The following is a 16,762-nucleotide window of genomic DNA, read 5'->3' as shown; positions in this document are numbered from 1 at the left end:
TGAGAGTCAATCAGGGAGTGATTTAGAACATAGAAGAATGTAACTTACTGAAAACCTGTCAACGGAAGCTTGTATGCTATGAACTTATTAGGGAGCTTTTTATATCATCTCTCTATACAGCATAGCACTCTGCCCCGAATTAATGCATTATTTTGACATCCAGGAGCTCGTTTTCCTTCAACTTCTCATAAAACAGTACCATAATGAAGACTCAATGTTTTTACAGAACTATCACAGCAATCTCTTTGAGAACACTGAGAACACACTAGAGAAGTTTCTCTGAAAATCATAGTCCTGTGTTATTTGAGTATCTACTTAGCATTCACTGCATGCCTGGAGTTAAGAGACTATCTTTCTCCCCAAAAGAGCAGAGACTGATGTACAGGGTCAGGTTCAAGAGTATCCAAGTCTCCTGTCCCTTTTAGAGAAGCTATCCATTTTAAAAATTAACTGCAAGTATGATACACCCATACAAATTGTTTATATAAAAAGGAAGGAAAATTAGTCATTTCAAGAGAAGACTTAACACAACTAAAACACATTTTTTCAAAGGTCACTCTTTAATGCCATATTTACACATACATTTGCTATGTGGTATGAAAATAGTTGAAATATTTGAACATCTTAATTTCTAGAATAAAAAAAATGATTATCTTTAATGATTTCAGTATCATGCCCACAAAATACTAGGACTGGGCACAGTAAGTTAATCCCTCTCACCATTTTTATCTAAGGATTGTTAAACTACAAGTTAATATTTTCAGATAGAATGCATTTCCTAAACTACTTTGATAATTATGAGCAGACTTTGCCTAAGATAATAATTGTAAGTGTAAAAACTATTCTGTTGAGGTGCTACTTCCATTGCTGTTTGTCTTGAGGTACTACTTTTCCCAAAGTATTTGGATTTAATAAACATCTCTCCGTCCTGATTTGAGACTTGAAGCATGCCACTTAACCTCTTCGGGCCTCAGTGTGCTCAGCTGTTTAGGAGAAGAACTAATAGTCCTCAGTCATGAGTTTGTTTAAATGTTAAGTGAGAGAACAGCGCATCTTCCTAGCACCTGGCTGAAGGTTTCTTGTCATCTGCTAGTCACTCCCCTGGAGTCAGAGTCCTAGGTGTCTTCTGGTTCTTCCATATAGCTTTGTGGGAAAAGTTTTGCATGCCTCATTGCCCTCACCTGATAAACTGTATATAATGTCTTCTTGTGTGGTATTAATATAACTGTGCTAATTCATGTCAGGCACTTATTGGTGGCTCTAAACAGATTCACAGGGAATGTCGATCAGAATGCAGTCTTCCGGGTCAGAGGTACAAACATTTCATTCATAGGTGGATGACTTGGGCAGATTTTTCAACGTGCCACCAGTACCCACTCTGTTATTTTGCCAAGATATGGGGTAACAGCTCCTGGAAAAATCATTCTTTCGAACTGAGCTTCCAAAATGTCCTTGTTAGAATTAAAATACTCAGGTTGCACATCGCAAAATGACTTCTCCAGATTAAGACCATTTCTTCTAACAAGTTAAGAAAGAATCCTTCCCTTTTTCACAGTGCTACTATTGCTTAGGGCCTACCTGAGACCACCCAGTCCATTTACTTAACCTATCAGTTCCTGTTTCTTTGAGGGAAAAAAAAATTTTTTTTAAAGAATTTTGTAGGAACTCTGTTTGGCAGAAAAAGTGCCTAAAGAAACTTTCAGGTATAGAGATTTGTGAAAGGGAGACAAAGGCAACACTCAATTTTTGAAATCTAATTCCAGTCATGAAGCAAATGCCACAAAAGGGCACAGGAAGAAAATTTGTAAAAGGCTTATCTGCCACTGTTGACCAGGATTTATTCTGTTGTTAAGGAAACAACCTGTGAGCCAGATATGGTGCTATGTACTGTGAATAAAAAGATGAATAAGTCCTGTTTTCAAGAAACTTCTAGCAGTCAGGAGCTCCAGGACTTCCTCTTAGATATAAGGATGGTTAAGGAATTCTTAGGCCTGGGACCTTCCAGTGCAAATGAAGAGACCTTTGTGATAATGGTATTTATTGATAAGGACTCTGAGTGGAGTTAGCGTGGGTATCAGGAGGTTTAAATGGTCATGCACCTGGTTCATACTGCTTAAAAGCAGGGCTAGAAGAGTGGACCCCTGCATTAATTCCTGACGCCCTAAAATATAAAGTAGAGGATAATTCTGGCAGAGAAGCAGATGCAAAATTCTGAAATGATAGAGCATTGAATTGCAGATTAAGCAACATGTCTTCTTGTTTAATCTCTAACCCTGGGAGGATGGCAAGTGTGTATAATGTCCTCTTTTACAGAAGACAATGTTAGAGCTCTCAAGAATAGTATTTTCAAAGGTCACACAGGTCCAAATCAGTGGCTGAACAGTCTGAGACATTAGTGTTCTTAGATCTCCACTGCGTGTTGCCATTTGTTGCAAATACATACATACGGGTGTAGTAAGTTATCCAGAATATTAACTCAAGGTATTTGGAAACTGAATCCTGCAAAGAAGAGTGAACTTCTCAGTTCATCTTGGAGTTAGTCTCTAATACTACTTCGGCCAGATCTTGCAGGCTGAGCAGCATGCACACTCAGTAGAAAGAAGGAGGGAAAAGGTGAAAGATCCCCCAGATGAATTAAACAACGTGAGCAGATTCAGGACAGACATGGTAAGATTGTGTGGCTGCCTCTGTAAGGGAGGAAACATTGGTTCTGAAGCAAGGCTGAGTGATAGGTGGTACGCAACAGTAAAAGATTTTATGTAACACAGAAGGAAGCCTGGAATAGGTTAAGGAAGGAATAGTGAAAGATTTTACTCAAATAATTTGGCATTTTAAGGTTTGTATATTTGAAAAATAAGGATAATTTAGAGAATGAACTTTAAATATATTTTAAAAAGGAGACAGGAAAAGTACACACAATATATTCTATAAAGAGAATTAAGACATAAGCTAAGACAAAAATATAAAGCAATTATTTTAAGCTAAGCATGAATAGAGGATTAGTATCAAACAGTAACATATACTTTTAAGCTTTTATGCTGCTTTTCTCCACGTCTCAAAGACTTCAGTTTGTCCATTTTTACCAGTAGGAGATTGGTTGTCAAAGAATGATAGGACACGGGAATAGGAAGTTACTGTTTTTTGGGCCCAGAGTTTTAGTAAGGAAAGACAGAAAAGTTCTGGAGTTAGACCGTGGTGCTGATTGCATAATAATGTGAATCTGTGCTACTGAGAATTAGCCTTAGAAAGGCTTAAAATATACTTATTTTATGTTTCATGAATAGCTAGATCTATACTAGAAAAGTTTACTATTGAGCTATAAAGTTGCGATATAATCATTACATAAAGATAATTTTAAATATTTTTTGCTATATAGACATAACAAATTACTTTTTCCCAAAGTGAAACATAAATTTCTAGTTTTAATATGATGGAGAGAGAAAATACTTTCTTATTGTATTTTTTTCTTTTTAAAAACTTACCCAAACCAACAATCAGTCCAAAATTTAAAAAAAGTGAAAAGCACATTCTGTCTTAAGAAAACAGTTACTTGTAACCCCAATGTATGATACCGAAAAACACAATGAGAAGGGAAATAGTCAATGACTTAACTGAGAAAGCAAAAATACCACAGAGATGCCGTTAGAACCTCACAAGACATTTTGGAAGATGGATGATTTCCAAAAGTAGGGGGGATTTTATGAATGTGTAAATAACATCAGCATATCCACAAGCCTTTTTTGGTATAGTTGTTTTGTTTTGTTTTTGGTACCAGGAATTGAACTTCGGACCCCAGGCTTGCCAGTCAGATGCTGTGCCACTGAGCTAAATTCCAGCTCACAGTATAGTTTACTTCTCTCTCCCTGTAATATAGACATACCAGGATATTGGGCAGACAAGGGAAAGAAGAGCCATCCAACAGCCAGGATGAATGAATGTCTACAAAAATTAACTGATAAGACCTTCAGCTCTTGGTTCCTACCTATGCTAGAACATTAGAAGGAAAATGCGTATCTTTCTCCAGAAAAACAGAATTACCCCAAAGAAAGAATACTGCAAATATTGGCATTTGCTGGAAGCATGAAAGTGCCCTTTGGGCACACTAACTTGAGAGTCACAGTGCACAAGTCCCACTGAGAACAAAGAGCCCACACCACCTTTCTGGGACGTCATCTCCTGGTGTGAACTGCGGTTAGGAATCAGGGCAGAGTCGGAGGGTCCCAATTTAATCACAGCTTAAGTCCAGTGTGTTGGGTACTTCTTTTATCATATTTCACTTGTAGAGATGTATTCAAATTTACAGTAAAGAGAAACATGAGGAGAAAAAGAAGAGTGAAGGTACAATTCAAAGGAAATATAAAAACACTTTTCACATTTTAAATTGGATAAATTAAACTGGATAATCAATGGATTGTTACAATTTTTCCCTTGAGATTCAATATCAAAGTAGCATAGAAGTCTAAAAATCAATTACATAATGTGTTTCATGTTATCTTTACTTATATTGTACAAAACATTTTTTTTCTCCCTTTAAAACCTAGCTTCTGGATCTTTTAATATAGATAATTAAATTTATTCACAAATATCAAAATCTATATGTTATCAGAGGTTTTGCATATTGTTACCTTTTGAAATGACCATTTGTTAGTGAACACTACCTTATAAGGTAATCAAAATGCCATGTATTGCGTAGGTAACAGCAAATGACTATTACTCATGTTCAGAGTATGGCCAAAGACCTTATCTCACTTAATGGCTAACAGACTCACGATATTACCATATACATGTACACCCTCAGCATAGTGTTTTTGTCTAAAGATTAAAAACATAGACCCTGAAGTTGAATTATTGAATCCTGGATAATTTGCTAGCTGTTACAAATGTGCCCTCATAAAAACAAAAAACAAAAAAACCCAAATGTGTCCTCATTATGCCATTAAGAATGCATATAATATGCACACCATTTTTAACAGATAGCCATTCATTGTCATTGTCCTACTGAGATGAATGGATAGCTTCTATAAAAAAAAAAAAAGTCCAAGAACTTCATAGTACTTTTTAATAGCACACACACTGTATGAAGACTGAGCTTTGGAATGATATATAATTGGGTTCAAATATTTTGAACAAGTTCCTAGAGTTCCTTATCATGAAATTAGTATTATGAAATCTACTTTGCATGGACGTGGGATGAATACTGAAGGATATATTGTATAAACAGCACTCGGTGATTAAAAATAATAACTATATTTCTAACCTGACACTTTATGAAAGAATTAGGAAATCTCAATCTTAAGAAGCCTTCCATATACTCTGAAATTCTTGGGAGATGAATGATTTATAAATCTCTTACCAGTGAAATCCAATTTATATATAGTGAGTGTAATAAGATAAAAAGAAGCGCTAGGAGCCTATGAAAACTTTCCATCCATGTGAGGAACATACCATATCGCTGCTGAGTAATGAGGAAGTGCTACAAGAGTTCAAAGGGACTCATTCCCATTCTTGTAGGACACAATGCAGAATACCAGGAAACTGCAGAGACTCTCATGCTATGATCATTTTTCCTAAGAAGTTAGTTTGACATATCTGCATTCCTGAATTTAAGTATATCTAACAGCACTTGAGATGTTGTTGGTTTATAATATTGCTGTGAGAACCCTGTTGATGAAAGATTGGGAAGTGTAGTTTCATTGGAACCTGAACAAAAGAATTTATGTGGAAGACCGAACATTGAACCATGAGCAGAATACTCCAAAGTGATAATATCTGAGAAAACCTAGGTAATACAGTACAGTCACGCCTTAATCCTCATCCAGTTGGTTTCAGTTAATTAAGGGTGTGAAGTAATGGTTCTTGACAAGTGCTATTCGTTCCACAAGTTACATTCATCACTGAACGATAAAGAAAGCAAATCACATTTTAGTATGGAACTAGGCTGGGTATAATTGATATTTTCCATGTGAGAGTTGCCACATTGTACTAGACCCACCAGTAGTTGTATGAGAGATTTTATGTGTTTTTTTTTTAACTATTAATACTTTTTCCAACTAATGCATCTTTGTATTAGAGGAATGGCATATCAAATTTATTTATTGAATATATAAACATAAAGTGATTTTTTTTATTTAAAGTTTTAAAAAGTGAGTCAGTGTAGAAAAATATCAAGGAATGGATTGTTAATATGATACAAATAAGTGGTGTTCAAATGAATGAAGTTTGGGAAACATTAGAGAGTCGTTTACATTAACAAAATGTGTATACCTGGATGACTATGTGAACTCAGACATCTGAGGTACTGTTCACTGGGTACCATCCATTGACTTGTGATGACAACAAACGTGTAGAAAGCAGTGAACACAGCCTTATACAATGAAGAGTATTGAGCAAATTCTGAGATGTAGTAACAGCTGTGATCACATGAACATTCTCTGAAGTCTTACAAGGACATGGCTTTTGTAAATTCCTCATACTCAGGAATTCTCATGGATCTGTATACCATTCTGTGCCTGGGTACTAGCAAGAATCTGGGATGCAGTGGTCCTCTCCTTCAGTCTGAGGTGTTCAGAGGAAAAACTGTAAGATGCTTAGGCTAACAGAACAATATTTTAGAAATGTTCATGTGAAAAATTGTCATGATAGCGATAGTGCTATAATATTGAACAGGTACTACTTGTTTTTTTAAAATTCCTATCACTAGGGGCTGGAGATTTAGCTCAGCGGCATAAGCGCCTGCCTTGCTCGTTCCCGGGTACCAATAAAAAGGAAAAAGATAAAAAATAAATAAATAATAAAATTCCTATCACTATCTTAATCAGGAGTAGAAGCAAAATTATTGTTAAAATTTTTTAATATTTTATCTGTATATGTTTGCAATATATTATAATCATATTTATCTTTTAAAAATTTATGTCTGAATGGCCTGTTATCTTTTTTTTACTGCAAGAGCAACCTTGATGTATCGTTACAAAACATTATGAGTATTTTAGATAATTACATAGGTTGTCAGATTCTCCACTTCAACATGTTTTCTTTGGGAATAGAAGTGATACATTGGTCACTGTGGGACTGTTATTCAGTATTTATTAGATGCTTGAAGATATGTTAAAGTTTTCAGAGGAAGATTCTTGGAATACAGGAAATTTTGAACAAGTGAGAGACGGAGCCCAGTTCTTAAACCTGTTTAAGGAAGAAAGAAGTGGCATTAATCTAAGTAATCTTGCTGGTAAAAGCAGCCTTCAGAGGGACACTAGAACAGAGGGCTCATTTCTGGAGCACTTAGTGTGTGAGATTTAGACACTACACTCTGTGATCATTTCTGAAATGGTGAACAGATGACTTTTGGTAGACCTTACACTGGGAGAAAACACTGTTAACAAATAAAAGTAGCTGCTTAATTTTACTTAGTTTACCTGTTTTCTTCCTTATGTTAAAATGCCAAGGAGAAAAATGTTAAACTTTCTGTCCGAAATTTCCTTTCCTCAAATGAGACCTAGCCTCATAATGCTTTGAGTTTCTAAAACTATGTAATTAGTTAACCTGCCTTAAAGAGCCAGCAATATAATCAAACATGGGTCAGAACTAATAAGGCATGAATGTTGCCAGGCAGTCAAAGGAAAACTGAAAAATTGGAAGAGATAAGCAACTTACTGACATTTACTTCAAAAAGTTTGAGAATCATAAAAGAAATCTACATTGCAAATGCACCTTGAAGTGTGACAAGGGGAGGAATTGAAGGGCTTGTTGTAATAAGCAACCAGAATTTCTGGCGGATGCCTTACTACGTTAATTTTCCAAGTTGTTTGGGTGGGTCACAACTGCACTCCAACATCCTGCCTACAAATGCTAAATAAACACCGAGTTCATGGCAGACTAGAGAACTAATGTGCTAATATTATTCAAGGAATCTGATAACTTATTTTTGCTTGATAATTCACATCCAAAATAATGGAGTCAGCACAGCCACATATATATACACACACACAATATATATACATATACATATACATATACATATATATGTATGCATACATATGTATGTATATATATATATATTGTATATACATGTATGTATATATATTCAGAGGGATAGTGAGGGTGGCCAAATGTACCTTCAGTTAAGAAACAGTTTTCATTTCAGAAACTGGCTGCAGGACAGGTACTGATCTTGCAAATAATTGGTATTAACAGGGTGTGGAGTTGAAAAACACTCCTAGGAACTAACAAACCAGGAGTCTTTGTGTATACAAATCAGTGAATATATCTGTTGTTTTAAAACAAAATAAAAAAATAAGGTTCAGAAAACATTGAGCAAAGGTACAGGCATGGTACCTGTAGCTACTTGTCTAGTAGTAATACTTTAGATTGCTCAGTGTAAGCATTCCAGCACTAACTGATTCAAAGTGCCTGCTACACTTTCCTGAGTTTTTAAAGAGTCAGTTTACATCTGGACAACTGACCCCCCAGTGTGACTATTAAATCTGATTGCAAGGAACGGTTGCTAAGTCTCCGTACACTTTCAACTTTGCTCCTGAAAAGAACATGTAAACTTTCAGTGTTTAAGTGTGGTGCTTAGAGAATAACGACTTTTTAAAAAAATAAACAAAAATCTTACTGGCAACGGATATGTTCCTTACAAAGGTGCTTACAAAATCCTCACCCTGAATAACAGACACCTCATTTTCCGAAGGAGAAAATGCTTTTGTAAGTTTCCAGAGATCTCTGGGTTGCTTGGCTGATCTCTGTAGCTGGTCTGCTGCTTTGCCTTGTAAATTTCAGCGATTGACCAGGCCTGACTGGGAGCTTGCTTTTTTTTTTTTTTCCCCTCTTTTTTTTCTCCCCCCTCACTTCCCTGCGATGTTTTGAACTGCCTTTTCACAGACGTCATTCAGCCCTTGAGGAATAGTTTCTGCCGGGTGAGATTGAATGATACAGTTCTCATTCACAAAGGCTTGGAATCAGATTCCAAGCAGGAGACACAACGGAAATGACATTGGCAGGTAAATGAGCCCACCCCACTGCAGCCTGGAGAGCTCAGTTCCTTTCCTGACTTCTCTGCTCCACCGAGAAGACTGTTTTCCTGTGATCGCGCTGAAGTGAAACTTCTGGACAGCTCTCCCCGTTACAGGACCCCTCATTGTCATTTTCTCTTCCTTTCTAACTGAGCACCTTCAGTGCTGGAGAACTTAAATCTATGATTATGGAGTTGCAAAGCAGAGGCCATCAACTGACCCTTTCAGCACGCTCTTTTCCTCTGTGACCCAGATGAAGAACAGATTAAAAAAAAAGTCGTTTCCACCCTTGGCAATGCAACACAGAAGAGAAACTGTCACTTCCAAACAGGCTAGCACCGTAGGAAAAGTATGAAAAAGGACAGCGCTCCAGGGGCGTAGAGCTTCCCGGTGAGCACAGCGGAGCACAGGAGGTGCTCCGGTGACCGAAGGGGTCTCTTCAAGCAGTCAGCCTGGGAACGAAACGTGTAAAATCATCTTTGCAACACAGGGGAGATGGATTAGTTGAAGACTTCAAAGCATTTTTTGCTTTTTCCTTTTTTTTTTCTTTTCTTCCAAAATGAGCATTATTATGAAGCCAAGATCCCGGTCAACAAGTTCGCTAAGGACGACAGAGGCAACTTGGTAAAGTGTTTTTTTCCCTTCTTTCTCCCTTTCTGTTTTAAAACTGACAGAGTGCGGAATAATTAGTAATTACTGACCCCTGACGCCGGGTGAGACGTTCAGGTTTTGTGAGAAAGAACAGGGTTTATCGCTGGTTCTTTTGTTGTCTGTTTTGAGCCGTTATCTTGTCTGCGCTGTCCAAAGAGGTGTGTTCCTTATTTTTTAACTCCCAGTGGACTGTAGTGACTTATCAGGCAGATAATCTTTGAAGAAGAAAGCAGCTGTGTGTGGGGTTTTAAAAATGAAAACTTTTTTACTTTTCTCTGTATGATTTAGTCACAGGTTTTTTCAACTTGTCTGCTTGCTGTAAGCAGGCCAGAAGTAGAAAGGCTTTGCCTTTGTATTTAAAAGTAATGCCTTGTGTTTAAAAGTAATAATGCCATCTAATTAATGTAAATTAATAATGTTTACTTCTTTAATTGTATATATGAAACCAACTTGAATATAAAACTATAGCTAAAGCTATATCAAATTACTTATTATTACGTTATCTATTATGATTTAGTCATGTTCCCTGTTAATCATATTTTTGGTAATTTTAATATTTCTACCATTTTATTTTGAGACAGGACCTTGCTATGTAATGCAGGCTGCCCTTAAACTCATAGCAGTTCTCCTGCCTCAGCCTCCTGAGTGTTGGAATTACAGGCATGTGCCACCATACTTGTCAATATTTCTACTATATTAAACATATGTTTAATTCAGTGTATTGTAATATTTATTTTACTATTCTCCAATGCTGCTTTGATACAATCATATGACCCATAAGAAAAATTTCCCAACAAAGTAGCTTTGGTATTTAGAATAACAATTTATATATTATATGACTGTTTGATGGTTAATCTCATTTATCTAGTGGTTGAAAAGTAAACAAGCTCACCTCTTGCAAATGGCAATAACCTTGTTTCACAGGATAAATAAGAGCAAAGAGTGAGGATAGATGGTTTGGGATAGGATATAAGCAGGCAAGCAAATCTATTATTCATTTGTGAGCAGTCAAAGAACTAAGCATTCAAATCATTTCCCCATCAGAAATCCAGCCCACATCGATGTGGACTGCTACTTGCTTGCTGTTATCACCTTAGTACTTTATTGTGAATCAGAAGTAAGAATTGCTCCTTTAGTTGTATTTCTAATGAGGTTGTAAAGAGTTAGAAAGAATTTGCTGCCTGTAATGCTTGCAATTCCTTATGAAAGGATACGTGTAGTAACCCACTGAGTTTATTTCAAGACAATATTTTATCTACAAATATATGTGTAAGGTCAGTTTTTGCTAAACAACAAATGCTGGGAAACGTGGAATTATTTGACGAATTGCCTTACCTAATCTAAATCTCTGACATACAAAATCGTAATTCATAAAATAAGTGGATTTTATACACTTTTGATAGCCTCCCCATGTGATAAGAAGATTCAATACTTAAGTAAATAGGATTTTTTTTTATTGCGTAAACTTCCAGGACACATTTCCAAACTCAGGGCTCAACTGGCAAGGGCTAATTTCTGGAGACTGGCAACGTTTATACCCTGTACTCTTCAGAAATTGTCATAGTTTATTTTTATCCACAATTCTTCTGTTTTATTTTAAATTTTATGAGATAGTGTCATAAGTAAATAGGCTCACAGTTCATAACACCCACCAACAACCTTAATTATTCATATGCCTATTATGCCATTTAATTTTAAATATTCCACATAGTATTGTGGTCAGAATAAGTTTTTTACAAGGAGTAAATGCTTCTGTTTTATGTTAGTAAGTCCTAGTTGTAACTACAATACAGAAACCTTATATGTTTACATCCAACTTTATATTATAACTGCTTGTGTATATTGCTTCAGCTTTCAAATTACTTGGCCTAAGGCTATAATGATCTGTTACGGTAGTTTTACCATTTTATTATCCTTTTTTCTACATATATGCATATTTATTTATATGTGTTTACATACATATTTATGCTAACATTTTTGGTTTAATCATTTATTCAGACTTATATGGTAAAATAAGCCTAGATTATAGGTTGGATATATACTTGTGTGTATACACATAAACACACCTACTTACTTACTAGTAACAGAGCAGGCTGCGATGTCTTCCCATTCTGTGCCCTCAGCTCCCTGTGTCCCCCTCCCCATTCCGTTCCAGACAACAAAATCTGCTTCTTCCACTTTGATGGATTTCCCATGAAAGAGGCCTTTTACCATTTTTCCATTTTCATTTTTCCCTTTTTCTAGACTTTATTTTCTTCACTGCTTTTCACAGTACCTTGTTTTGGGGGCCCGTCTGTTGGCTTATCATTTTAATTTTGTCTGTGCAAATCAAATTTCTGTTCCATTGACCCATTTTTCCTAAATCTGCCTCCCAGTCTTCCTTGCGATGCCCCAAAGCCCAACAATACCTTTGGAAATCTGTTGTTGTCTTCTGCAGACTGCCTGGAAAAGGTCAGCTTTACTTGTAATTACATTTCTACAAATTCCAAATAAATGAGATATAAATAATCTTGAAATTAGTCTATTTTCTTATAAAACATGATACAGATTTTGAGTTTATATAATAAATGGATATGAGAGGTTGCTTTCATTTATTCAGCATTGATGGGAACATTGTTCATAATCCCCATTATCCTATCCTTAACTATTCTCACTTTAAGCTATTCTCATTTTTATTTATTGAGTACCTACTGTAGGCCAGAGTATATGAGAAAGTGATAATAGAATTTATTCTTAAGCATCGTTTAAAAAACTTCTCACACGAGATTGAAAAAACCTTAATATGTGTATTTTATTATGTTCATAAAGCTAATGCAGTTAGGAAATTCATTGATTGGTGCATCTTTGCCTTTTCCATTGTTCAGTAACAATATTGTGTCTTCTAGTTCTGTGTAACCTTGCATCCCTTAAATAATTAAATTTTACACATTTAAATTCAGATTAACACATTATATGTTACAATAATATGATATCCCTCAGATTTTTCAATTTATAAACATATCCCAGGGATGCTTATTAATCTAATTAAGCTATTTTTTTTTTTTTGTCTTTTTCCTTTTTATCGAACTCACGACTGCCTGCTTGCAAGGCAGGTGCTTATGCCGCTGAGCTAAATCCCCAGCCCCTTAAACTATGTTATTTAGTGTAAGTAAAAAATAAATCAACCTTGAAAATATAAAGAGAATTTTGATAAATAAAACTGAACTTTATTCCTTACTGTTTAAGATCATTGGTGTTTAGGACTTACTTGTTACATTTAAGATTGTTTTTTACATAATTTTGGGGAAAATATAACTGGTTTTTTTTATAAAACAAATCTTGAAGTTGAGATTAAATATGTAAAATTCATACTTAGGTTTGTAGACATTAAAAATAGTCTAGAGGAATCTCTTCCAAGGTTTTGGTGGTGTTTACCTTTTAAGGGTAAAAATAGTCAGAGCAGGGACATTCTTTTCACACTGTATTCCTATACTGTGTGATGTTTTTTCATTAAGAAAGTATTCGATCTGAAAGTTTGAGTTCATCCTTTTTAATGTAGATATTTATCCATTCAAGAAAATTTTGCTCATGTTTTAAAATTTGAGTTTTTCCGTGCACAATCGCTACACTTCTTGAAGCTCAAATCAATAATTCTCCTAAAGGATATAATGTCTACTGAAGTTATAAAAATCCAAACTGACTGAGCATTCTTATTCTGGCCTTAAGATCACACTGGAAAACATTTGTTTATATTAACACGATTAGTTTTATAATTGAGAATGAGAAAGTTGTTAACATTGGTTGCTATATTGATGGGAACATTATTCATAACTTATTATCCCATCCTTAGCTATTCTCATTTTTAACTTAATGTATGTACCTTAAAATAATTGTGAATACTGTTTCTGTACTCTGCTTTTCATTTACCAGATCACTATCTTTGTAACAATAATTCTTTTATATTTTACTTTAGTGAGTGTTTTTCATGAATGAAAATTATGGTCAGTTTTTGGTAAAATATATTATTTGGTTCTTACAACAGCATGGAAAGGAGAAGGTGGCTAATTCAAAATTTACAGGAAAGAAATGGGTCTGAGATAGAATAACCTGGGCAAGGCCATCTCACAGAATTGTCAAGGACAGGACCCAAGTCTCCTTATTCCAAAGCCAGAGCTCTTTTCATTTTAGCATTACCTCCCCATACTGTCTAAATACTTATAACTTTTCATGACTGCAAAATTGTCCATCTTGTGAATACATCTAAATGTACTATAGTATGTGAAAACTATCTCTTTAGAGAATGTTGAAAATGTCTATTTGAATGATGCTTGTAGTTGTAGCCTTTCTGTCATCACCTTCTTCACTAACAGTAAGTAAGCTCATCTGTGCCCTAGAATGGAGCACACGAAGAGAAAGGTCAATGTTTTGAATAGATCATCTTTCCAATTATTTAGCAAGTTTTGCTCTGTTCTCTGCAAGCTCTATAAGGTTACAAACACATGCTGCTGCTCCACTTTTGTGTGAAGTTTCGTAGGTTTTGGATCAGCTTTGAAAAGCATGCAAAAGCTTCCTACATCTGATTTTAGAAGCTTGTGTACATGGGATTTGCATATTTACTGCCTATCCAATGTATATTGTCACTTTGAGTAGGTTATTACTATCAAAATTCACTCTGAATTTTGTTCATACAATAAATATTTTTGATCATACTACTCTGCTAGTTTCATATCTTTTAAGCAATAGAGATATAGAAATATAACTTTTTGGAGAAGTGATTAAGATAGCTTCAGTATCTTTTAAAATATAACCATGGAAACACAGAGTGGTTTGCAGATAACTCCTTAGAGTCATAAGTTACCGAATTACCAGAAAAAAGCCATGTGTCCACCCTACTTTTATAATATTCTATGTTATTGGAGAAACCACCTAGTCCCTCTGTAGCCAGATATATGCACTTATAAAATAAAAGATAACAATGAGAGTTGTCTGAATTTCTAACATGTTCCCCACTCCCCTGCCTAGTGGAACACTTTTTCCAAATGAATGTGACTTTGGAGTTTAATATGTTTTTTATTTGTATTGAAAAATTGAAAATCCTGAGAGGTTCGAATAGCAGAAGTTCAAATGTCTCTGCCTTCCAAGATTAACATTCATAGGACATTTCTTACCTCTGGAAAAAAATCACAGAAGAGTTGTAATTATAATAATAAAGAACTATTTATTTATTTAGCATCTTATTTTTCACACATTTGTACTTGTCTGGAAGGAAAAAATCAGTGACCATTAAAATATGCATAGCTGATAGTTCATTAATTCAATATAATAATGTAAAGAAATGTTAAACTAGTATTGAATTCAGTAAAGGTGTCCTATTAGTCTGGGTATTTAAATGAGTTCTCCATTCTCCTTTTCTATCGTGTCACTGGTAAATATAGTTGTTAGGTAACATTGCCTCATGCAATAATCTGCTGGGTGACTTTGAATTCTGTAAGCTCACCAACTGACTGGCTCTTTTTTATATGTATAGAAGCACTTGGTCCAAACTATAACTCTACTCTTCTTCCCCACTGATTTGTGGCATGCAGTGGTTTTGACTCTGTAAATAAAACTTGCCTTCAGAAAAAGTAAAGGAATAGCTTACTTATGAGTCCGTCATTCCAATCATGTAGTGAACTTTACTGAACCAGGAGTGAGGACACAAGGACAATCATGAGAATAGTAATGGCTAGTCATGGCTCCACCCAATTGTTACTAGTAAAAGTCAGAAGAGATTCTCAGATGAAGCTGAAGAGGAGTGGTATCAATGTGGTCTTCAAGGAGTTTTTCACTTTCCGTTCAGGGTACTGCTTCAGAGTACATGTGAATGCAGTAATACTAATAGTAAACACATAGGATGTCAAAGCCTGCGTAAAGGCAAGGGGACTGACACCTGGGGGCCACCCGCTAGGTCAGCTAGGAGAATTTTTGTGAAGCAGTTTTAGTCTTAGTCAAAAGCCAAATGTAGATTTTCGCAGAAGCTCCTCCAGAGATAGCCACATAAGATAAAATACAGGGGCTAAAGATATGTTAGGAAATGGACAGTAGAGGTAAGGTATCATATCACCCCATGGGGAGAGCCTAAAGGAAGGGCTGGGGTACTCAGGGCACATGGACAGGAGCTAGGAAAGAGATCGCTAACAGGGGCTGTGTCTGGGATGTGTCTCAGCTCTCAAACTGCCTAGCTCTGGGCTCAGATTTGACCTACACTAGGAAGCACTTTGAAAGAATTGAAATGCAGCTTCTGAACACAAAAGGAAAGCATAAAGGATAGCTACTTATTATTCACTGTCTACCTCCTCTAGAGGTTCGCTCTCCTGGGAGCATCCTGGGTGACTTGAGGATGGGCATGGGAGGAGCTATCAGAAGGCAAACCTGCTCTTCAGAATAGAAGTTAGAAAAATCCAGCAGAAAGATTTCAAGGGCCAATCTGGAGAAGTGTGACCAGTTAAGAGCGAAGACTATAAGAAAAAGCGAGCATTAAAACACCAGCTCATTTGGGACCAAACACTGATGATCTGGCACCCTACCCTGTTTAATCTCACAGCTAACTTTTAGACAAAAGCTGGAATTAATGCATTCAAATTAGAGGATGCATTGTTTCAATCTAGTAATTTCAGTCAGAGAGATCAAGAGACTCATTTCTATTACACAGCAGGGAAACAAGAAATTAAAATACTAGAAACTAGTTGTATAGTGTGTAGCAGAGATTAGTATTTCCAAAACTTCCTTGTGAAATCAGTCCTGATGTTTTAAATCCAGAAGTTAGGAAATGCTTATGTCTAATACTAATCTCCTTTGCTTAAATTTTAACCCTTTGTTTAAATATTAACCCATTTTCTTCTACTTCTTAGCAGATCCAGTAATAATGAATCAGTAGATAAGTAGATTTCTCTTTCATGATACTTGAAAACTGCTAGTTAGTGTTCTTGGCCTTTTTCATTTCATATTACTAAATATTCATTCTTAATTATAAAGCAGATGGCACCAGTATGACTGGTTAGCAAAAACGTTTCATTACCCATAGTTTCCATATGTACTATAATTGTGTTCAGACTTTCTCCAGCAGAATGGTTCCATTGTGC

The 16,762-nt window shown here is 35.6% G+C and overlaps 1 protein-coding gene across 20 annotated transcripts in view; it reads left to right on the top strand.

Moving 5' to 3' along the window:
- Pde4d (3',5'-cyclic-AMP phosphodiesterase 4D) overlaps window positions 1-16,762 on the top strand; it is a 1,361,839-nt gene that overhangs the window by 1,094,149 nt on the left and 250,928 nt on the right. Inside the window, exon 1 of one of the 20 annotated variants that reach the window (XM_063258698.1) lies at window positions 8,862-9,635. The exons of the other annotated variants lie outside the window; for them this stretch is intronic. Coding sequence (XP_063114768.1) covers window positions 9,571-9,635 — 65 coding nt within the window. The 5' untranslated portion in view covers window positions 8,862-9,570. Of the gene's footprint in view, window positions 1-8,861; window positions 9,636-16,762 lie in introns of those variants that run through there. 20 annotated transcript variants of the gene reach the window in all.

This window comes from Cavia porcellus, unplaced genomic scaffold, assembly GCF_034190915.1.
Source record: "Cavia porcellus strain 051 isolate PalLab524CR breed Dunkin Hartley unplaced genomic scaffold, mCavPor4.1 scaffold_11, whole genome shotgun sequence".
Lineage (NCBI taxonomy): Eukaryota > Metazoa > Chordata > Mammalia > Rodentia > Caviidae > Cavia > Cavia porcellus.
This window is presented reverse-complemented; position numbering and strand designations above follow the sequence as displayed.